Source organism: Miscanthus floridulus, chromosome 16, assembly GCF_019320115.1.
Source record: "Miscanthus floridulus cultivar M001 chromosome 16, ASM1932011v1, whole genome shotgun sequence".
NCBI classification, from domain to species: Eukaryota; Viridiplantae; Streptophyta; class Magnoliopsida; order Poales; family Poaceae; genus Miscanthus; species Miscanthus floridulus.
This window is the reverse complement of record NC_089595.1, coordinates 24,085,973-24,108,843: the sequence shown is the minus strand read 5'-3', so window position 1 is coordinate 24,108,843 and position 22,871 is coordinate 24,085,973. Positions and strand designations below refer to the sequence as shown.

Sequence of the window (22,871 nt, the reverse complement as noted above, 5' to 3'; positions counted from 1 at the left end):
AAACAAGGGATCTGGCGATCCTAATATTTGGCTATGGTTTGCATCCTTAGCGCATGAGAAGTAAATATCATTAGTAATATAATAATAATATCCAATTTTTAATGCATTCACCACCACACCATCCATATCCATCCTTCAACCATCCATCCCAAACCATCTCCACACCACCACACCACATCTCATCTCACACTCTCAGGTCGACAGGCCAACTCCCTCTTGGCCTTGATCAACGGCCCATAGCCCCCAAGGCTCATGACCAAAAAATACCCCAAACCATGGAGGGAGGAAAGAAGGACTCATCTCCTATCTAATTTAAGCGAAACCCGGGAAAGGTCCATAGCCGACAAGTCGGCATATATATCGATCGATCAACCAAACACTCGGCAGAGGTTTTACATACCCACAAGATTAGCCATCCTCAGAGCCATGTATCTCCTAGGCAGAATTCCGGTCGCTTGCTAGCCTAGAACGATGCCACCCTACCTCTCAGCCCTGGAACATCCCAAGTCTAGTCTGGGATGGCTGATACTGTGAGTCGTAGATAGAGCTAGGGCCCTCCAGATGTCAAGAGCCAGGTCCACAAGGCCTCCTAAAGTCTTGGAAGGGTGTGGGGGAAACTGCGCGCCCCGTACCTCCTTGCACACATTCGCCTAGCAGTAGTGGCATTGTTCTACCAAGTAGTCCGACCGTCCCGCACCATATAGGGTGAGTGGGATGTAAAGGATTCCCGGTGAGTCTGAGTACTAGTAAGTCCTTAGGGATTGACCAAGCCAAAATGTCTTCATCAGGGTTTCCATTTTACGTGCCACCACAACACCTCTACCCCGGGCTCCACCTCTCTGAGGTTCACACCCAAGGACACCTCCAATTACCATTTACCCGCCACAGGCATTCCATATCCAAGTGCCAAGGTAGCACCACATGGCAAGACTCACCCCAGGTTTGTCGTTATTCCAGCTCGGTCGACACAACCCTCACTCTCCACGCATGCAAGACACACGCAGCACACTCACACACCACCAAGTCTGGCACGCATAGCCAAACCCTTCCTAGGGGGTTCACCACCAGCATCACATCCCCAATATAATGCGAAGTGGAGTTAATAATAAGTATAGTGGTGTAATATGCAAGCAAGCAGGCAAGTAAGCATATATAAGCGAGCGAATGCGCAAAGCAGGGTGACGTGGTAGAGTGGGTTGCATCAAGGTAATAATGGCTCAGGTAGTAGCATGCATCAAGGTACTATCAAGGAATAATTATAAAGCGCTAGCAGTTCTAGATATTATGAAATGTCTAATAGGATTCTCAAAAAGAGGGTGCTGCCATGACACCTGCGATGTAGAGGTAGTAGTGGTACAATTCTCCATTCATTGGTGTTCCATTAGTGGGGTCACCTCCTCCTACGTTGACTCCATTCTGCAGTCCTTGTCATCATCCACGTTCTCTTGGTCCGATCGTCAGCTACTTCGCGAAGCGACATGCAAGGCAAGAGAGCACTCAACACTCGAAAAGATGACAAGATGTAGGAAAATCCAATAACCCAGCGAGACAATAAGAGATACATGGCTTAGCCCTCTCGGTGGTTGTCCGATTCCCTTGGGCCAAAGAAACATGAGTGGTGGTATGCTGAGCACAAGCTTAAGTCACGACCAAGCCAGTATGGCTTTACGATAAATGGTTTAAGCCAGAGCTTATCCAGAGCAAACACCACAGTTCACGATCTTTCGATCCGGTGTCATTGAATTGATGGGGATTGGAAGTCGGGCCCCAAGAAAGAAGAACGACAGGGTTTGGCTCTTATAGCCTTATCCCGCAAGTCACAATTGGACACGAGTAGCAAACAAGAACAATTAACACTATTGTGACTTGGCTCCAATGTATTTCGGCTCACCCGCTATGGTAGAATGTGGTAGCGCAAAGAGATTGGACATCAATGGTTCCCCTTGATCCACACGACACAATAACATCAGGAGCCGAGAAGAGGGTCGCTCAACACGGCAAAAGATGCAAGGGTTGGCTAGGCACATCCATGTCATGTTCTCAGACACATCTTCAGGAAAGATGGTTTTAGACGGTTGATTGGGTCGACACGCATGGGTCCGAGGTACGACATAGACCATAGCTTCGTTAACCCAAAGGGAATAGTCCGATCTTTGATCCAATCGTCATGGGCAAGACAGAATTGAACAGAGTGGGCTAATAGTGCAACAAGAGCAAGAACAACAAGGGACAAGGTCTACTTCTTTCAACACTCGCGTCATGACGAAAGATGGGGCATTAGAAGGAAGCGACAAACACCAAGTGTGCAAACCACTTGAAGGGTACCCGACTTAGGTGCACTAGCACTAAGACATCTCTCTAATTCATAGCGGTGCGGTTGTCACCGCGAGAATCAAAGAAATGCGATGGTCATACAAGGTACAAGCATACGGGGTTTGAGCACGAAGAGGCAAGTAAAAAGCAAAAGAGTGGCGTAGCTCCATGGTCATGGCGAGGCGAACTCGCGGCCACAAGCTACACCAACAAGTTGGCATCCATCGTTCCATGATTGTTATCTCCTAGGTCATCTCCCATAGGACTTGGTCATGGAGGGCTCAAAGCATGTGGGTGATATCCGCATTGATGTTAGTATCGACATCGAATCCATCACGACCATGTTCTAGGGTCAAAGACAGGAGCTAACACTCGTGGTACTATGAAGTCAACTAAAAAGTGAGGGGTCGAGTTACACTCGGCATCACGGTCATGGCGAGATGGATCCCGCGATCATAGCGTCCGATTGAGGTATGATCCCTCAGCCGGCTCGAAGGCTCGGCACACAGGCAACAACATCGCGATAAGAACCAAACATGACCGAAAGACGCAACAACTTGACACGACTGTGGAGTAGCACATTCCATAGCTAGGGGGATGGGTAGACCTGCACAAGGGCATGGCGCAGACAGATGTAAATAGATCAAGATCACGTATTGTAAGTATACGAACGAGTATAAGAATGAGCAGGAAGGGGCTTTCATCGGTGTCAGGAATGGCATTTGACTAGGATTCGACTTCGCGGCAAAGATGTGGATGGCCAGGGGCGATTGTAACTTGTCCCGGAGGGTGGTGGCTTCTTCTGGCCAGCTGAGGCCAGCTATGGCCTGCTGTGGCTAGCTGCGGCTGGCTACAAGTGGCTATGGTTGGCCAAAGGCTGGCTTTGGCTGGCCAAGCATGGCAGCGACTGGCTAAGATGTGCCTACTGCTGTCAAACACAGCAAGGGTTAGTGAAGAAAGCGTCTGGCAAGACGGTGGGGCCTTCCTGCTGGTCTAAAGGAGAGGCAGGTCTCGGTCTCGTATTGTGTGGCATAAATCAGGCAGGCGAGAACATGTCCATGGCATAGAGCTTGATTTTAGAAAAATGTGGGAACTGGTTTCACATTTTTCTAAGGTCGTATGAATTTGTTATGACTTTCCGAACATTAAATCCATTTATGAAAATAATAAAGGTTGATTATTTCAGGGCTGACACGTGTCACACTGTGACTGGTTCATGCGGCATGAAGGGACTTGGAGTGGTGTACCAGCTGGTGAAGTGGTCGGAGAGGTCGCGGAGGTGGTCGGAGTGGTCGCCGAGGTGGTCGGAGTGGTCGCCGAGGTCCCCGGCGCTGGCATGGTCTCATTTTTGGCATGACATTAGCATGGCGTTATTAGAGCTAAACTACGGCTGACAGGTGGGACCGGGGCTCTTGGGTCACTATCATGTGGGTCCGGTCAATGGTTAATGCTGACCGGTCAACGGTCATCCGGTTTGGGTCCCGACTGGGCTTTGGTGGTCCTGGACAGGGCTGGATTTGGGCCAGGTCGACCCAGACACGTGTCGCACGGGGAGGCCATCCATGTGGCTCATCTAGGCTCCATACGGGCTTGGTTCTAGGCTATGGGCGTGAGCGTGGCTCATGGTAGACCAAGATGCGCTGGTCCATGGACCTAAGACAGGGTCCATGGTGGACCAAGTCCACTTCTTCGTTTCTCTTTCCCGGCTCACGGTAGAATGGGTTCGCAATGCCATGTCAGGTTCCTCCTTTCCTCTTGCTCCTTTGTTTCCTGATCGAGTCCCCCACCGGCGGTGAGCTGACGCCCTCGGGCGACTTGGTGGCTCGGAGGCATGGACATAGGGCGCTAAGGGTTCGTGGGGCAGTGGCGAGTACTCCGGTGGCTAGAAGACAACAGCTGGGGCTCTAGGTGGCCGGCGACAGCAATGTGGCAGATCACGGCGGTGGTCGCGGTGCGTCGCAGGGCAAGGCGAGGGCTTCCTCCCCATCCGATGAGTTGGCAGGGTGCACTGGGTCACGGTGAAAGCTCGACGACGCATCCTCGCGACACGATGTGGCCGGAGATGGCTGGAACGGCTGTGGTAGGGCATGGTGGCGGCTGTGTTCCCGGGCGCCATCGGCCTGGCAAGGCAGGGCCTTGGCCATGTACGTAGGTGCATGTGTGCGCGTGTCCAAGGGGGCTCGCGGTCATAGAGGTGGGCTACCAACGTCGATGTAGCTCGAAGCAGAGCATGACATCGCGGATGGCATCGACGTCGCGACCATGGTGCACACGGTGATGGTGAGCAGAGGGCAGTGCATGGGCTCACCGTCAGTGTCGAAGGCGAAGGGATGGCGGTGTAGTGGCGAGGTGCCACAGCGATTCGAGGCCGTGCTGTGCCGAGCCGCTATGTCGACATAGTCGTAAGGGCGACGGCACAGGCTTCGGCTCCGGTGGGCTGCGACGGTGGGCTCTAGCCTTGTTGGTAGTCGCCGAAGGGTGTGCAGCAGGGTCACGGGTACACTAGGGTGGCGAGGTCATGGTAAGGTGCCAGCTTGGCATCAGGGACGCCCAATGGCACCTTCATGGTGAGGCCAGCGCGTGACGTCGCGGACGGCATCGGTAGGGTCAGAGGTCGGGAAGGCAGCAGCTTGGATGTGGATGAGGACGTCGGCTTTGCGGACGGTCGGTGCTATTCCTAGCCATGGCGAGTAGCTCGGGGTCGTGTCCATGGTGATCGATGAGCAGCTGCTCCGGCGTGGACATGTTGCTCGGCTCCACCGCGGCGATCGGTTCCGGCGGCTAGCTGACATGAGCGGTGACGGAGTGGATCAGCGCGGCGATGACACCGGGGTCGTGGTCGTGCAGCAAAGGAGGGGCATGGCGTCAGAGGCTAAGCGAGGCCGAGAGGTGCGAGATGGGCTATGGCGATGCAGTGGAGGGAGTTGGTGAGGGCGAGGCCTTGGCCGGGGGTTTTATAGCCCAAAGGCTAGGGCTTCGCGGTGGGGCGCCAGCGTCCGTGCCGCTGATTTGACGGTCGGCGTGATGTGGCACGCATCCAAGGCCATGGGCAGGTGAGTGACGCGTGAAGCTTCGAGAAGGGGGCGTCCAGGCTCGGTGCGGTCGCTTCCGCAGTTTGCGGCGCAAGGCACGGCTCAGCGGGGCCCACAACTGGGGTCTCGCAGGGGCATCCAAAGTAGACGTCGTGGCTCCTGACGGAAGGCAGAGGAGCGGGGGAGTGGTTGGAGGAAGGGGATGACCGGCGGGGTCATGCTGTCAATGGCCGTGGGAGGAAGGTGAAGCCGTCCTGGATCAGGCGCGCGGCTGGGCCTTCTTGCTAGGCTAGGCTGTGCTACTGCATTCGCGTGTTGGGCTGGCTGGCTGGCTGGGCCGTGCGGTCTGTGGGCGCAAGCAGCAGGCCAGCAGCGGTGGTTGGCGGGCTGTGCTACTACTGTTGCTACCTACGTGGGCCAGAAGCAGGGGGCCAAGTTGGGCTGGTTCGGTTACTCGGGCCAGATGTCCCTTTTCTTTTTCCTCTGTCTTCTTTTCCTTTTCTATTTCTTATTTCTATCTTACTCTATGCCATGGGTTGACAACTCGTGCATTGATTTGATAAAGATAGTTGGTTGACTATAGAAATCAGGTCAACAGGTTCATAAGAGATTCCAGAAGGAGTCAAAAGGATTCGCTACGGACTTGTGTTCTCCAACACAAAACGAGGCTCAAACATAGGACAACTCGAAAAACTCTGGCAATCACCTACAAACCATCTACCTGTATGCAACGTCTTGTTAGCGAGTTGGACTCGTGTTTGACCTAGCAATTACATGTTTCACTCAATTGCAAGAAAATTTTTGAAAGCTCGTATTTTTTGTTTCCAGAAAAATCCGGGTTGTTATAATGAAGGTGCAGGGTGTAGTCATCAGGCGAGGTGGAGCCAGCCCTCGGTCATCGGGCGGGACGGAGCCTGTCCTCAGACGTCGGGCGAGGCAGAGCCTGCCCTTAGGGGTCGGGCGAGGCGGAGCCAGCCCTTGAGGGTTGGGCGAGGCGGAGCCAGCCCTCGGGGGTCAGGCGAGGCGGAGCCAATCTTCCGTCGTTCGGGCAAGAAGCGTAGTAGCGTTCTTGTCTGACCGAAAGCGTCAACGTTCGATGGTTATTAGTTCCACTTCATTGTGTACCCCGGTATTAGGTCCCCGACAAGCATGTAGTATTATTTCTCCCGACTGAATTGTTGATAACACCTTATCAACATAGGGAGTATATTTCTTGTATAGAACATATATATTGATATTGAACTTAGTCTGTATTGACTCTTCTTATTACTTCTCAATATTTTCTTCGTTGTCCACTTCTTCAGGTTGCCATATTTCATACCAGAACAACAATTCACGATATTCTTTTCGTAGTTGACATTCTTTGCCATAACTAGGCTTTATTAGTCTTCCAACTTCTCTTTGTATTGTACTATATCTTCCATAGTATTCTCGTAGGAATACTTTTATTATTTTATTTTGGTACATCATATAATATTCAGGAGCAAATTTGGTATTTTCTTCTAATTCTTTTGCTTCACTGAAAATTCTCCAATTATCACGGTTCGTAATTTTGCCATGAGTGTGTGTGTGTGTGTGTGTGTGTGCGTGCGTGTATATATATATATATATATATATATATATATATATATATATATATATATATATATATATATATATATCATGGCATGCTGGTCTCATTGGCTGTGTAAATTTTGGTATCAAAATGGGTCCTGGCCTCCAGGGTTGCTGAACAAAGATCTTCGTGTTCACTCCTCATCTGTTGTCTGGGTTAACCTAATTTCTCAATCCAAACACCATTGCTTTCTGTTTCAACCTTTTCTCTTGTGAAGGAAAGGAGAAATTATTTTAAAACTTGGCATATAGTACGTCCTAAATTAGTTACATGAGCCCTTATTTGTTTGCTTTAGTGATGGATGAGGTCACAAGGGACATACAAGGGGACATCCCTTGGTGTATGCTTTTCGCGGACGATGTAGTGCTAGTTGATGAAAGCCGGACAGGAGTGAATCAGAAACTGGAGTTATGGCGGGAGACTTTGGAGTCCAAAGGTTTTAGACTTAGTAGAACTAAAACTGAGTATATGAGATGTGACTTCGGCACTACTACTCGGGAGCAGGAAGATGTTAGTTTGGAAGGTCAAGTAGTGCCTAAGAAGGATACCTTTCGATATTTAGGATCAATGCTACAAAGGGACGGGGATATTGATGAAGATGTTAGCCATAGAATCAAAGCAGGGTGGATGAAGTGGCGGCAAACGTCTGGTGTCCTATGTGACAAAAGGGTATCACAGAAGCTAAAAGGCAAGTTTTATAGGACGGCGATTAGACCTGCTATGTTGTATGGTGCAGAATGTTGGCCTACGAAAAGACGACATATTCAACAGCTAAGTGTCGCGGAAATGCGTATGTTGCGTTGGATTTGTGGTCATATAAGAAGGGATCGAGTTCGGAACGATGATATACGTGAGAGATTAGGGGTAGCGCCAATTGAAGAAAAGCTTGTCCAACACCGGTTGAGATGGTTTGGACATGTGCAACGGAGACCTCCAGATGCACCGGTGCGTAGTGGAATCCTTAGTCAGGATAGTAACGTGAAGAGAGGCAGAGGAAGACCGAAGTTGACTTGGGTAGAGGCAATAAAAGGAGACTTGAAAGGATGGAATATACCCAAAGACTTAGCCTTAGATAGGAGTGCTTGGAAGACAGCTATTCACGTGCCTGAACCTTGATTGCTTCTGTTGGGTTTCAACTCTAGCCTACCCCAACTTGTTTAGGACTTAAAGGCTTTGTTGTTGTTGTTGTTGTTGTTGTTGTTGTTGTATATATATCCAGGTGCTTCCAATTAATCATCTTCTTCGATGGGGCCTTGGTCAATGTAGCCAATGCTCTAGATGAGCAGAGTCGCATTGAACAATGAAGCTAGAGTATAGTCCTGTGCTAAATCCGATGATAAAAATCCCCAAAACCTTAGATATGTTGCAAGATCGCTCCGAAATAGGACCAAAACATACCTGAATCGATAGAAGAACATTGACGGTTGAATCGTTGACTACAGCACAGCCTGCAGATTCAGCGCCTTCAATCCTTGATCCTTCATGATTTCCCTCTTCACGGACATCCACAGTGAGGTCGGTGATCTAGGGTTACTATCCCCATGGGGAGTGTCCATGATGAACACCTTTGCATTTGCAGATAGTAACCACAAACTAACTTCCTGGCGATAAAATCTAATTCCTGCAAAGGTGACTTTGTCATGGCTATAGTCAAAATCATCACATGTAACAAGGTCCTAGCCAAACAGCAATGCTGATTTCATTAGTAGATTTATTTGGACTAAACTTAAGTGAACTGAACCTAAAGAACTGCTCAACTGTAAACGAGGGATGGAGTCCTCTCCTTCCTATCATTGGCAGCCTCACCGGAGAGGAAGGAGGAGCCCCGGCCCTAGGCCACAACTGCGATTGAGGTGCCCTGACAGCGATAGCCACAGCGGCTTGGAGTCCTTAGGGTGGCTATTAACTGTGGCGCTTTCGATCTCAACTTTTGCACTATCATTTCTTGATTGCAAATATATATGCATGACACAATCGAGATCCTAGCTAATCAGCTTGGTTATATTAATTGTTAATCATGCTTGTATATGACAGTGAAGTTAATCAATGCGTGTAGTTGGGTGCTCATCATTATTTATTGGATTAAGTGCATGTTTGTTTAAGTTGTTCTATCAGATTCTACATATATTTAATCTTTTAGAACCCCTGCAATTTAGTTTATTATTATGTATATAATTGTTTTATTTTATGTTTTTGACCAATAATTGCAGTTTATAGATAAAGCAATATGATTGTTCAAATTGTGTCATTGTGGTCATTTGAGACAGAGACTCATCGAGGATACCGAGCATTGTTTGGTAGAGCTTCTCCTACTTTAGATTCTCTGTGCAAGCTACACTACTACATAAATGATTTCACGAGACACTGCCCAATCATTAACGAAGGCAGTCGCAAAATTCAACGTCTCCTAAAATACCTTAGAATTTTCGTAGGTAGATGTTTTATTTACGGAGGCAGTCAAAGACTGCCCATCTCCTAAAATGGATTTACGGAGGTGGACCTCTTACGAGGTTCATCTCCGAAAATGACCTCCAAAAATTAGCTAATTCTAGGAGAGAAGTGATTCTCTTACTAAAAATGTTTCTCTATGATTCAATTCTTTAGGATAAACTCTATGCATATAGTGCTATATGCATGGTGTGTGAACCAGGAGAAGCTATTGTTTTTCAGCTCACAGTCCACTAGTTCATTTCAGAAAACCACTTTACAAAATCAGCGCATAATCGCATCTTAGTAAAAACTGCCATGCCCTGAATGCTCAATTCAATCGCACTGTAGCATTTGTTGTTGACGGGCACACCGTACTATCTATTACCAGAAAAATACAGCGCTATTGATTCGTAACATAAATCAAGAAAAAAAATGTGATCATTACAGAGAAATTAAGGACTTAGAACCCGTGTAAGGAGGTTCACTCAGGTTGCTATTGTTTTCATATACAAGCAACAATACATGAAAACATGGATTGATCGATCATTATTAAAAAAACCAACACGGTACAATATGTGGTACATGAACACGGATTTTACAAACATTGAGACTGTAAAAAAACATGAGTGAAGTGAAAGCTAATAATACTCCGACTATTCATATTTAAAGCTACATAACTTTGCAGGTTGCTGCTCATAGCAAGTTGTTGATGCTTGCTCATAGCAAGTTGCAAATACGTCATCGGGTGCAGAAATTCTCTTATATGTTATATATATATATAGGAGTATATAGTATCCTTATATATAGCTTTGTGGGCATTCATATTGGCCCCTCTCGCTTCATGCATGCTTTGTACTGATGAATGCAATCAGAAAACACTGTGACTACAGAGAGGTTGTTGATGCCCAACGTACCTCACCATTAATTAGCCGCCAGATGGGCACTGATGTAGAGCTGATGATGAGGTTGAGCAAAGTCACCTTAGTTACTCCTCCGGTGACATGCATATGGCTCAGTCTCATCTTCCTCCAATGCCGACGCGCGCGCGCGCGCGCGCGCGCACACACATATATATATATATATATATATATATATATATATATATATATATATATATATATATATATATATATATATAGGGAGAGGCTATTCAGTAGCCGGCTACAAAATAAATTATTCTGTATCCACCTTCATTTACTATAATTTTATATACTAATTTACGATAATGTCAATACATATTTACGATAGTTGGGTTACTATAACACATGGGGATATTTACCATAACGTTATATTAAACCACTTGGTAAGAAGTTACTATAATCTCGTAAATTAACATAGTAATTATCGTAACTCAAAGTGGCTACAGAATAAGTTATTCTGCAGCCAGCTACAGAATAGTAGTTCTATATATATAGAACTACTATCCTATAGCTGGCTGCAGAATAACTTATTCTGTAGCCACTTTGAGTTACGATAATTATTATGTTAATTTACGAGACGAGATTTACAGTAACTCCTTACTAAGTGGTTTAATATAACGTTATGGTAAATATCCCCATGTGTTATAGTAACCCAACTATCGTAAATATGTATTTATATTATGGTAAATTAGTATATAAAATTATAGTAAATGGAGGTGGCTACAGAATAACTTATTTTGTAGCCGGCTGTTGAATAGCCTCTCCCTATATATATATATATATATATGCATGTCACCGGAGGAGTAACTATATATATTGCATTTTATATACTTTCGGGAGTAGTTACTCCCATCATCAATAAATCACGTTGCGTATTTGTACATACTTATTTATCAGTTGGAGTATGTTGACATACTAATATTAAGATACTCCAGATCTTTACTATGTGAAAAAAAATTCAAAAGAGCACATATTTTTTAATATATTATATAATACTATGATAGTAGCATATAAAATAAGTATAACCATATACTCTAAGTATACATACTCCCTCTGTCCTCCATTGTGTGTCGTTCTAGGAGTGCTAGTAGATGTCTAGATTCATACAATATTTAATGTACCTGTACATCCTTCATGTCTAGGTTCAAGTACTTGTTTGCTGCACAAGCATAGAGCCAAAACGACTAACATATCGGGACGGAGGGAGTACATACTTGTCATACATAATACCCTAGATGGTATAGTATGATGATATACTCCATCTACATACACTTCGTCGGACCATATACGCTCTAGATCTAGAGATATACACATGGGAGTAATTAACTACTCCCTGAGAGTAGGAAATAATTTCCATATATATATATATATATATATATCTCATGCAATCACATGGCGGGAAGCTGCTAGATAGATAGCTACGTGATGATGCCGGATCACACGAAGAAAAAAAAAATCAAACCGTACGTGTAAACTTTTTACAAAGGTATATTCACTGTTGCGCTGCTGTGTATATATAGTATATTCAATCAATTTTCTGTCTCTTCGGCATCTTTGCAGCTTATGCTACGCTGGTGTGATAATGCAGACTTGAGCTTGCCAACAATTTGCTCCGTTGTCAAGGTGAGGCGGCGGCCCTCCATCTGAAATGAACAATTGACGTTTGCACCAAATGAATATAAATATATTATTAGCACACAATAAGACAAAGGGAAACAAAAGTAAAGCTAATATAATAGTGCTTAAATGTTCATTTGTCTTAAATAGAGTAGAAACAATTCGCAAGTTCACGCTGAGTAGAAACCATTGTGCATATTTGCATAGTTGTACTCCATCCATTCCCAAAAAAAACTTGATGTTTTAGAGGATTGTTGGATAGAATAGTGCTTAATTGAAGTTGTCCACGAACCCCTATATCTTGAAGGCGATCCTTGCTAATTAAGGAATAAGCCACTAATTAAAGGGAATGCATAGAGGCATGCATACCACATAAAACATCAAGCTTTAAAGAATTTTGGACAAATTTTGAATCCTAAAACATCAAGCCTTTTGAGATGAGACGAGAGGAGTACGTGTACATGACATATATAAATATATGCAATGTGTCAATAATTTTGTATACAGTTGCATTCGCTATATGTTTTACTGGAAGTTGAAACATAGTACTCCCTCCACCCCATAAAATTTATGCTTTAGGATTTTAAAAAATGTCCAAAAAAACTTGATGTTTTAGCTATTGGAAATAGATTGGACCCATATACATAAGATTATGTGCATGCATTCCTTTTAATGAGGGGTTTATTGCTTAATTAGCATGGTTCACCTCTAATAAATAGAGGTACATGGGTAATTCTTAATATGTCCTAAAATACTAAAACATCAAGGTGTACTCCGTACTTAACTTATTAAATTGAATTCAACAAATTGAAGTTTTCTGGACGGAGGGAGCAATACTTATATTAGCACATACAAATAACTGTAACTGATTAGTCGAACTAGTCATGTAGTTTTTTTTTTTTTTTTTTTTTTTTTTTTTTTTTTTTTTTTTTTTTTTTTTGTTCTAGCGATGTGATCTGACTTGTAGATTTTTTTTTAGGAAACTGGAGGGGCCGCAGCCCCTACATCTGACTTGTAGATGTATCTGACTAGTCACCATTGTTGAGTTGTAGTGCGGCCACACACCAAGATAAGTAATGCAAGTAACCCTTTCTAGCTTGTTATCGCAAAGAACACACTTATCAGTATAGTCTCTGAATAAATGCGTGCTCATGACATTATCATATATACTAAAGGGAATGTAGTACACGTAGCTAGTATTCACCTGGTTTCGTTCGCTGTGTGCATATATTTGACTCAAATGTTAATTTATGTCACTAAGCAAGCAATGTATTAGCAAATGTTGAAATGAAATCAAGATATATGTGTTCTCTTTGTTAAAACAACCAGCTAGTACAACCTCTGTTTGCATACCCAAAACCTTACACAATTACATAATATGTTTACTTTGTATAAGGCCATTTTCAGTACAAAGTTTCGTAGCGTTGTTTCCAAGAACATAGAATGCAATGAAATATGGATGAAACCATCACTTTAAATGTATATTTTTATTATTCTGTTTTATAGACATTTAATTCTATGAGTCATTTTGAGTTGAAAACACCATTTTCTTCTCTCTCTTTTTAAAAACATTGCCACATCATTAAAAATATTATATAACAGCCTATTAAATGCAACTGGTAAAACTTCCACCGAAATTGGCCTAAGGAGGAATTGACATTATTCTTTTGGGGAACATGTCTTGTTTGGTACGCTTTTCATTAAGAGGAGGGGATGAATTGACATTATGTATTTGGTATGTACTGCCAAACCGTCCTTACAACATTGTCTATCATTAATGATGTGTGGATTACTTTTAATATTGAAATGATCTTAACCATAACCAGCCATTTGTGTTCTGTCAATGATTTTCCCTCCATTTTATAGATGTTCCTAACCAGCTAACTAAAACAGCGCATTTTCACTTTTTCAGGCATTTGGTACACCAAATAAAAAGTTTAGTATTTTTAGTACATCCTGTATATTCAAATAGAAAGCATGCAGAGATCAGATATATTGCTGAATGTATTAGTCCAAATATCCAAATAAAATAGATATGGGGAGAAGAAGAAGAAAACGGACTTGCCTCTGCTGTGATGGTTATGGTGATAGTGCAAGCGGAGAAGGGCATGACATTGGCATGGACGACGGTGAGCCCGAGGCCCTCGACCTCGGCGAACACTGCCGCGGCCACCCCTTTGCCGCCGCCGCAATGGATCCTCACCATCACGCTCCTCTCCGAGAAACGTGCCTCGATCTCTGGAAGCGCGGGTGCCCCCGACGAGGAGGATGCCGACGTCGGCGACCCGGAGCCGACATTCTCGTCCGCCGGCGGCGGCGCTTTGCTCCTGATGCTGCCGGCGCCGGCGGCAGCAGCCTCTTCCAGGGCCTTGAGACGCTGCTGCAGCTCCTTCACGTACTTGGCCGCGTCGGAGAGGATCGTCGCCTTGTCCATCTGCCAGTAGCATATCGAGGATTTAATTTGATCGATACATAGCAGAGAACAAGGGCAGGGGTTTAGTTCATATGGATTGAATGGGAGAGGACCTTCTTCAGTCCTGGGATGACGGTGGAGAGCTCGATCAAGCGCTTGTTGATCTTCTCCCGGCGCTTGCGCTCCGCGACGATGTGGTCCGGCGTGCACGACGCCGACGATGGGGCTTCCATGCTGCGTATTGGGTGGACTCTTCTCGGCGTCGGCGGTGACCGGCGGCGTTGAGCCAGCTCCAGCGGCGGCAAGCTGCGTGCCGGGACGGCGGCTTCCTCCAGCGCGCCCTCGCTGCCAGGCTGCGCCGAGCCGGTGACGAAGTTCCAGCTCACCGTCGGCAGGCTGGTGTTGCTGTTGCTGCTCGGCGGCGGTGGCGGTGGTGCGCGCGCGAACGACGAGTTGGGAGACTGTGGCGGCCAGGAGCCACCGTAGTAATCCGTGGCCGCCGGGGCTGTATGGTCCGTGGCCCCGCTGCCACCGCCGTCGGTGACCTCGCCGCCGTCGCCGGAACCGCTCGACCAGCTGTTTGCCGCGTCGTGGGTTTCGGCGGCGGCCACGGCCATCAGCTCCCGCACCATCTCCGCTTCGTGGGAGGCGTCGCGGAGCGCTTGGAGCGAGGGGAAGACTACTGCCTCGCCGCCGCCGAAACCGTCGTCGACCGCCGCAGGCTCCTCCTCCTGCATCAGCGTGTCCATCGCCCAGTGCACGTCGTCGACCGCAGGCTCCTCCTCCTGCAGCAGCGTGTCCATCGCCCACTGCATGAACAGGCTTGAGTCCTCCATGTTGTTTGCTGCCTCCATGAACACGCCGCTCAACCACCACGAAGATGAACTACTGCTATGGTAGAGCTGATCAAAATTCTTACAATGCAACAACAAATCGGGAAGGCTTCCCTTTTATACGAAGGACCGGAGGAGGTAGGCTAGAGATGGGCAGAATAATGGCGCCAAACAGTCCAACACTCGCACGTCGAATTGGCAATCTCCAGTCTTATTAAAGGACGTACATACCAAGGGCAGAAAGCTTCTCTATCTACAGTCTACAGACAAGGAAAGGAAATTTCTTCTTCGTCTTTATTTTCATGAAGATGAATTCTATACATTCTTACATACGGTTGGTCATTTTACAAGGAAGCTCAATCGATATCAAGCAAGAGTGTCAGTAAGCAATAGTAATCTAGAGTGTGATAGGTTTTCTTCCGACATAGCCTGTCTCGTCCCAGCGATCCTTGGCCATGGTGGCCAGGTTTATCACATCGGCATACCTGGTGCCCGGACGTCTGGCCCCCTGGCGGCGTCCGGAGGCAGGTCCCAGATAGCGCCATGTTCCTCACCACACCCTGTTTCCCACCTCGCCCGTGTCTTCGTTCTCCACCATGCCCCTGTCCCCGTTTCCCACCGCGCCCCGTTCACAAGAGCACGAAATATTTCAAGTGCAACATCGCAAAATTATGTAAACTATGTAGTGTAACATCGAAATATAAATACTGCAACATCACAAAACTATGTAGTGCAACATCAAAAATTATGTACTGCAATATCTCAAACAGTAGTACTTCAACGTCGCAAAATCAACCATGAAACATGGAAATGGAAACATCTCAAATCACTTTTCAGTGCTGCAACATTTTAAAAAGGCAATTTTAACAATTAAGATCCCCCTATTGCAGCAATCCCAACATTATAACATGCTTTCTGCAACACATGAAATCAACATATTGCAACATTCGAAAATCATCTGTTGCAACATCCCAAAAATCACCCTTACACCACGGAGAAACAGCAAAAGGTGTACAAACAGCAAGGGGATGGGTTCGAGGTGCAGGCGCTCTAGCCCCTGGCTCATCACCTTCGAGCTCGTCGGAGAAAGGAGGGAATAGGACCCCAGATCTCGTTAGAACACTAGCCACCGTCGCGTCCCTCAGATCCAGAGGAGGAGGAGGAGCCTCAGATCTAGAGGAGAACCGACCTACCTCGTCGGAGCCACCGCCGTCGTCCTCGTCTCTGGTGGGAGGAGCGGGAGCCGGGTCGTTGGGGCGCGGAGGTAGCAATGGAGGTCACGGAGGGGGGAGGGAGGGAGGGAGGGAGAGGGAGCGCGCACGGGTAGGGCGGCAGCGAGCTGGGCGTGGGTGCTAGCAGGCCCGGAGCGCACGTGGGCAGGGCGGCAATGAGCGAGCGAGCCAGATCTGCTGCCACGTGTACAAACAAAACAATCAAACGTCTATGGTCTTTCTTTGTCCACTGGGCTGGCCCATGATTGACGCGGAGGGCTGATTTTTCATCTCGATCTCGAGCCCGGCTAAAATACGGCTATAGCTAACGAATCAAACCACGGTTGCACCCCCGCGAGCCTGGGCAGGATGGATGCAGAAATCAATCATACCCCTAGGGGTTTGGATTAGGTGGACTGCAACAACAGCACACGTGTAAAGACAGTATAATATTGATTCAATTTTTTAGAGAAAATTTAAAAAATAATGATCCATTACGGAACTCAACCCACACCCTTAAACTTTACAGCAAATAGACAGAACACCAAGAGAGGTAAGCGCTTACTTCATCAACGCCTTAAAAAATTCATTAATTGTAGTTTGTCCTAAGTCAAATCATTCAAAATTTAATCAAGTTTTGGAGAAGAGTACGTATTAACATTAGCGTTTACATAGTACTATGAAAATATATTTCATGGTGAAATTAATGAAAATTATTTGGTATCATAAATTGAGTATATATGTGGGGTCACTTCTGGCCTCCCACCCTCGCTAGAGACTAGGCGGGGGAGGACGAGGGTTTCCCAAAGGTTTCGAGTAATGTGAGTTCTAGTCTGGCCACAGCGACGTGGAAAAACAGGAGTAAATTCTAGAATAAAATATCCTGTCCGTAAAAGTGACGCCCCCGGGCATTTATACTCCATACCCGGAGATGATGCGAAATTACATTAGGCTAGAGCCTCGAGAATGAATCATTTGACCTGAGGGCATGCATGACCGTAACTCTCCACGTCCCGGCTAACCACTCCTGATGACGTCACTACAGACGCTTCTTGGGCCTTGCTAGATTCCAGGTACCCTCGCGTCGGCCCGTCACGAGGGGCGTGGAAGGAGCCCCCTTCTCTGACCCACGGACACGCGCCCTCCGGTGGCGAAGCTGCAGTAACACAATGTCAGAAGTGAATCCTCTTCCCGCACCCTTGCTCCACACGCAGCGAGCAAGGGTGTCACGGACGAGGGTCCCAGCGAAACTTGTTCGGTCCATGTCGGGACGAGGTAAGGCCAGGGGTTTTCCCCCCCAACAATATTATATATATATATATAAACTATCAAACATGAGCATACATTGCACGGAACATACACCTTGTTGCATTGTTACCTGAAGAACGACCCTGTGGCTCAAAGGTTTATATAACAGTCATGTATCTATCACAATATGTATTCAAACTGAACCCAGTACTATCACTGAACACATATACACTGCACATATGAGCAGGGGCGTAAGTCTAAGTAGCAAATGGAATAAGGAGAGCCGAAAGGGCATTATGGGAAATATAGATAAAAGAATCACTTCGTTCTTTAATATTAGGTTTAGATTTAGATTTAGATGTATTCGAACTTAATATGATTTAAGTTAGAACAAAATATGATGATCTTTAGGAAGGAGGAGAGTATTATGTAATTGGATTGAAGATACTCTGCCTCTTATTTCCCCCTATGAACAAAACAGAGTATTAGGATTAAAAATTTAAATTCTCATACTAATTTTTTCTATCACACTTCATCGTAATACTAATTCCCATATGGGGGTAACTACCAAACACATAGATGGAGTTTTGACCCTTTTGAAAGCCCCGCTCGAAGCCGATAGTGTGATGTCCACCTGCACATTCTCACAGATGTAGGGCCTGTAGTGCACTACAGCACTGTAGCAGAAGCTTGCCTGTTTAAGTCATGGGCTATCAGTCAATGACCAATATTTTTCTCTCACACCAAATCAGTCAATAATACTTTCAGCCATGGTTTATAAGCCAAACCAACCCAAAAAAATAGTTCATTTTATTCTAGAGAGAGAAAAAAAAATTAGAGCTTACCGTAAAGTATTGCTACAGTACATTCGTCAATGGAAACCGAAAACGTTCCGTCTATTTTTTAACTAAGGGTCGGTCTTTCTATCGATAGTGTGATGTTCACCTGTTCCTGTGGATTTTGACCCCACCAGTCTTAATAAAATTCACATCCAAAAGTGTATTACAAGAATAACAACAATTAGTAGCAGTAGCAATCTCTGATTATTTTGGTTGTGCGACTTGAATCGAGTGAAAGTGATACTTGTGCAACACAGGAGGCCAGCACAGAAGGCGACAAGTGTGGTAAAATACATTATCAGTGTCAATGACATAATTTGCATGGTGTCCAATCATGAACAGAAGGCGATGAGCGATATTTTGGTCAAGGTTACAGTAGGGCTTTAGATTTTTCTGTTCACTCACTAAAATAGCGCATGTATTTTTAAGGGTTATTCATTAATGGAAACCAGAATTTTCTGATGCAATTACTAACAGGGAAATATAATTTACCAACAGAAAAATTAAAATTAGTTTTTTTTCATTGAACTGACAGGAAATAACCGATAGAGACAGAGGATATGGAAACAGTACGCCTAACGCCCGGACGTCCAGCGCCAGGACGCATCCGGACGCACCTCCGAAAACGACACTCGCGTACAGAAATAGCGCCAGCATGCGTGCGCGTGACCCCATCCGTGGCCTATCTCCTCCACACCCCCATCCCACCACCGCACTGCCATCTCAGGCGCTCCGTCAGCAAGCCCCCCGCCACGTCGTGCAGCGCCGCACCCGTTTTGTGCTGCATGTGGGGCCCGCACCGCCTGAGCGACAAGAGGGGAAGGGCGTGCGGCGCCTCTGATTTGGAAGGACCCAACCGCGGAGTCGTATGGATGCCCTACCGGCTCCGGGAGAGACGAAGCAACAAAAGGTGGGGAGGAGAGACGCAACACCCAATCTACTTTTGAAACATCCAAATATAACAGTTGCAACATATTTTTGAAGGCAGTAAAAACACTTGAAACATGCTTCTGAAACCCTTAAAAAACACCTGGAACACACTTGAAAACCATGGCAACCATACGCAACGTCTAAATAAAACACATGCAACATATATGTGAAACATATACAACATCCAGATAAATACACTTGCAACATGCGTCTGGAAACACATAGATGAAACATACATCTGAAACGCCTGAAACATTCGAAACAAACACTTGAAACATGCCTCTGAAACAATTGCAACATATGCAACATGTGCAACATCCCCGATCTACTTTTGCAACATCCATATGAAACAAATGCAACATATATCTAAAACGCCTGAAACACTTGAAACATGCATATGTAACATAGAGGAGGGGAAGGTTGCGCCGGTCGATTCTAGCCGCCGGGGGTCGATGGCGGCGGCCATCGACGGCTGCTCGGGATCCTGGCCATCGCCGGTGGTGGTGACGAGGACCACCACGACGGCGACGATGTGGGGGTGCCTTCGCCCCGTGTCCTCAATTCTATGGTGCTCGCTGCGATACCGGTGGTAGTGGTCGACACGTGCGCAGGGAACGGCGGGGACTGCGCGGTCTGCCTCGTGGAGCTCGAACCCGGGGAGAAGGCCCGCGCGTTGCCGCGGTGCAGCCACCGCTTCCACGTCGAGTGCCGGGGTGGGGGAAGGGGCCACCGAGGTGGGAGAGGAGGACGCCAGGGTGGGGAGGAGGACGTCGGGGTGGGGGAAGGAGCCGGCGGGGTGGGGGAGGAGGACGCCAGGGGTGGGGGAAGGAGCCGCTGCTGGCCAGGGAAGCAGCTATGGCCGCGTCGTCGGGTGTGGGGCAGGACGCGAAGGGATAAGAATGGGGAGGGGCGCGAGATATGTGGGAGTGAACGAGGCGTCCGTCCATCAGCACGTCTTAATCCTATCATTATCGATATGGAAATTAATAATTGTCTGACGGCCAACCTTTCCGAATATAGGTTTTGGCGGACATCTTCAAAACCGGTCTCCAACACTGAAACAAATCCCGGTTGGTGTTCCACCGGGTTTTTGCGTTCCCAATCATGGATTTGCCGCTTCCTGGCCACGTCTGTAGTCCTTAGTCCTGACCACGTGATGTGTGCCTGTGTCGTTTTCATCCTACGCACACAGCGCTCTGTGCAGAATTCGGCTCTCCAATAAGAGATCCTCATCGATGCATGAAAAGCACAACAGGGGAGAGATATGCCTGCTCAACTGTTGTGTTTTTTTCTTTTCTGGAAAATCCTTGCTCAAGAGATCGTAATTGTAGAATAATTTACTGTGGTATTTTTTAGAGCCCTCAAGATTGTCACTACATCCAGATCCGATGGAGATTATGCGAAGCAAAAGTTTGTAAGAGGGAATCCTGCTGAAAATTACATGTGTACCTACTACGATCAACCCTCTATTATCAATTTGTGTGTATTGCTACTCTTAAGAGATCCGGTGGTCACATCATTATCATCACCCATTTACCTTTTCCACTCCCTTGATTTTATTGGTTAGATCATCTCCAACAGTCGGGTAAAGTCAACGAGACATCCTTCCGTCAGCACATCTTAATCATATTATTATCAATATAAAATTAATAATTGTCTGACGGCCAACCTTTCCGAATATAGGTTTTGGCCGAGATCTTCAAAACCGGTCTCCAACACTCAAACAAATCCCGGTTGGTGTTCCACCGGGTTTTTGCGTTCCCAATCATGGATTTGCCGCTTCCTGGCCACGTTTGCAGTCCTTAGTCCTGACCACGTGCTGTGTGCCTGTGTCGTCTTCATCCTACGCACACAGCGCTCTGTGCAGAATTCGGCTCTCCAATAAGAGATCCTCATCGATGCATGAAAAGCACAACAGGGGAGAGATATGCCTGCTCAACTGTTGTGTTTTTTCTTTTCTGGAAAATCCTTGCTCAAGAGATCGTAATTGTATAATAATTTACTGTGGTATTTTTTAGAGCCCTCAAGATTGTCACTACATCCAGATCCGATGGAGATTATGCGAAGCAAAAGTTTGTAGGAGGGAATCCTGCTGAAAACTACATGTGTACCTACTACGATCAACCCTCTATCATCAATTTGTGTGTATTGCTACTCTTAAGAGATCCGGTGGTCACATCATTATCATCACCCATTTACCTTTTCCACTCCCTTGATTTTATTGGTTAGATCGTCTCCAACAGTCGGGTAAAGTCACTACCAAAAGTAGAGGCAATGAGTTTCAAAAAAAAAAGTAGAGGCAATGAAGATTCTGTTTTGTACGTCTAACTATGAGTTAGGTTTATTTTCTCCGTCTAATAAAAATCACGGTGAAGCTTTTGCCGTCCCTTCTTAAAAAAACTATGTGTTAGGGTGTCGGGGATGGCCGACAACTGGATGCGGCACCGCCATCTAGGAGTCAGAATTGGATTTCTAGCCACAATTTTGTGTGGCATGGGTAGCGACCAAAGATCTTCAAGAGTACCTATTCTAGAGTAAATTATTGGAAATTGCTGGTGGTGGGGTTGTTTTTTATTTCAAATAAAATATTTAAAATGTTGCAAAAATAGATTTTTAGGATTTTTTTGGTACTATTAGAGATGCCATATGTAATTCTTAAATGGGATCTCCACTCATACTTCCTAAAACAGGGTCTCTCCTTCCTAAGTAGGATCTCTCTGTATATTTTTTGCCCTTGTTTTGAGCCTTCCTAGCTTCGTCTCCTAAATCTTGGCCTGTACTTTGGATTTTCTAAAATCGAGGATACACCATATTTCCATCTATTCAACGGAAATACAAGAAGACTGTTGGGTGGAGAACTTCAGAGACAATCCCCCCACCCCTTTTGTCCATTGTCTCTTTCCACCATCTCTGCAAAGCTACGCCATGTTTTGGTAGGTTGTAGTCATGGGAGAAGACAAAGAGTGGCTGCAGAAGGGCAAAAAGACAGCCCCCTCCCCTCAAGGTTTCAACATGAGCCTAAGATGTTTCCGTGGAGATGTTGAAGATATACTACGAGCATGAGGGGATATAAAAGTATAAAACCTTCGGGAGACCTGAAGGTTTACGACACACCTCAGATGAGAGACATAAGGGGCAAGGCGAGCGGAGACCATATAGTCGGTGAATTTGGGTAAAAGACCACTCTGCTCCGAATATGCTGGGAATATAGTACCTTAACTAGAGTATCTTGTAATTTTGCTGACGACCATATGTCTTCTCTATAAATACGGTGTTTCCATAGTTAATAGGGTAGAATAAATATGATATTTCCAAGTTTATATCCATTAGCTATTTAGCTTTGATTTTCTTATTCCTTCCTGTCGAGCAGTGAGCACGGCTCCGCCGAGGGCCTAGGAGAAGACCCACATCTCAACAGTAACTTCGTTTGATGCAGTGATGCCGGAGCAGCGGTAGTCGTGCCTAGATCT

The 22,871-nt window shown here is 46.0% G+C and overlaps 1 protein-coding gene across 1 annotated transcript; it reads right to left on the bottom strand.

The window, feature by feature from the left end:
* Positions 1–11,712: 11,712 nt before the first annotated feature.
* On the bottom strand, positions 11,713–15,718 carry LOC136510429 (transcription factor bHLH18-like). Its single transcript, XM_066504874.1, has 4 exons — positions 15,659–15,718; positions 14,454–15,242; positions 13,993–14,361; positions 11,713–11,953 (listed from the first exon to the last, which is right to left on the bottom strand). The coding sequence occupies exons 1-4, from the start codon at positions 15,716–15,718 to the stop codon at positions 11,840–11,842; spliced, it is 1,332 nt and encodes a 443-aa protein (XP_066360971.1). The 3' UTR covers positions 11,713–11,839.
* Positions 15,719–22,871: the final 7,153 nt, after the last annotated feature.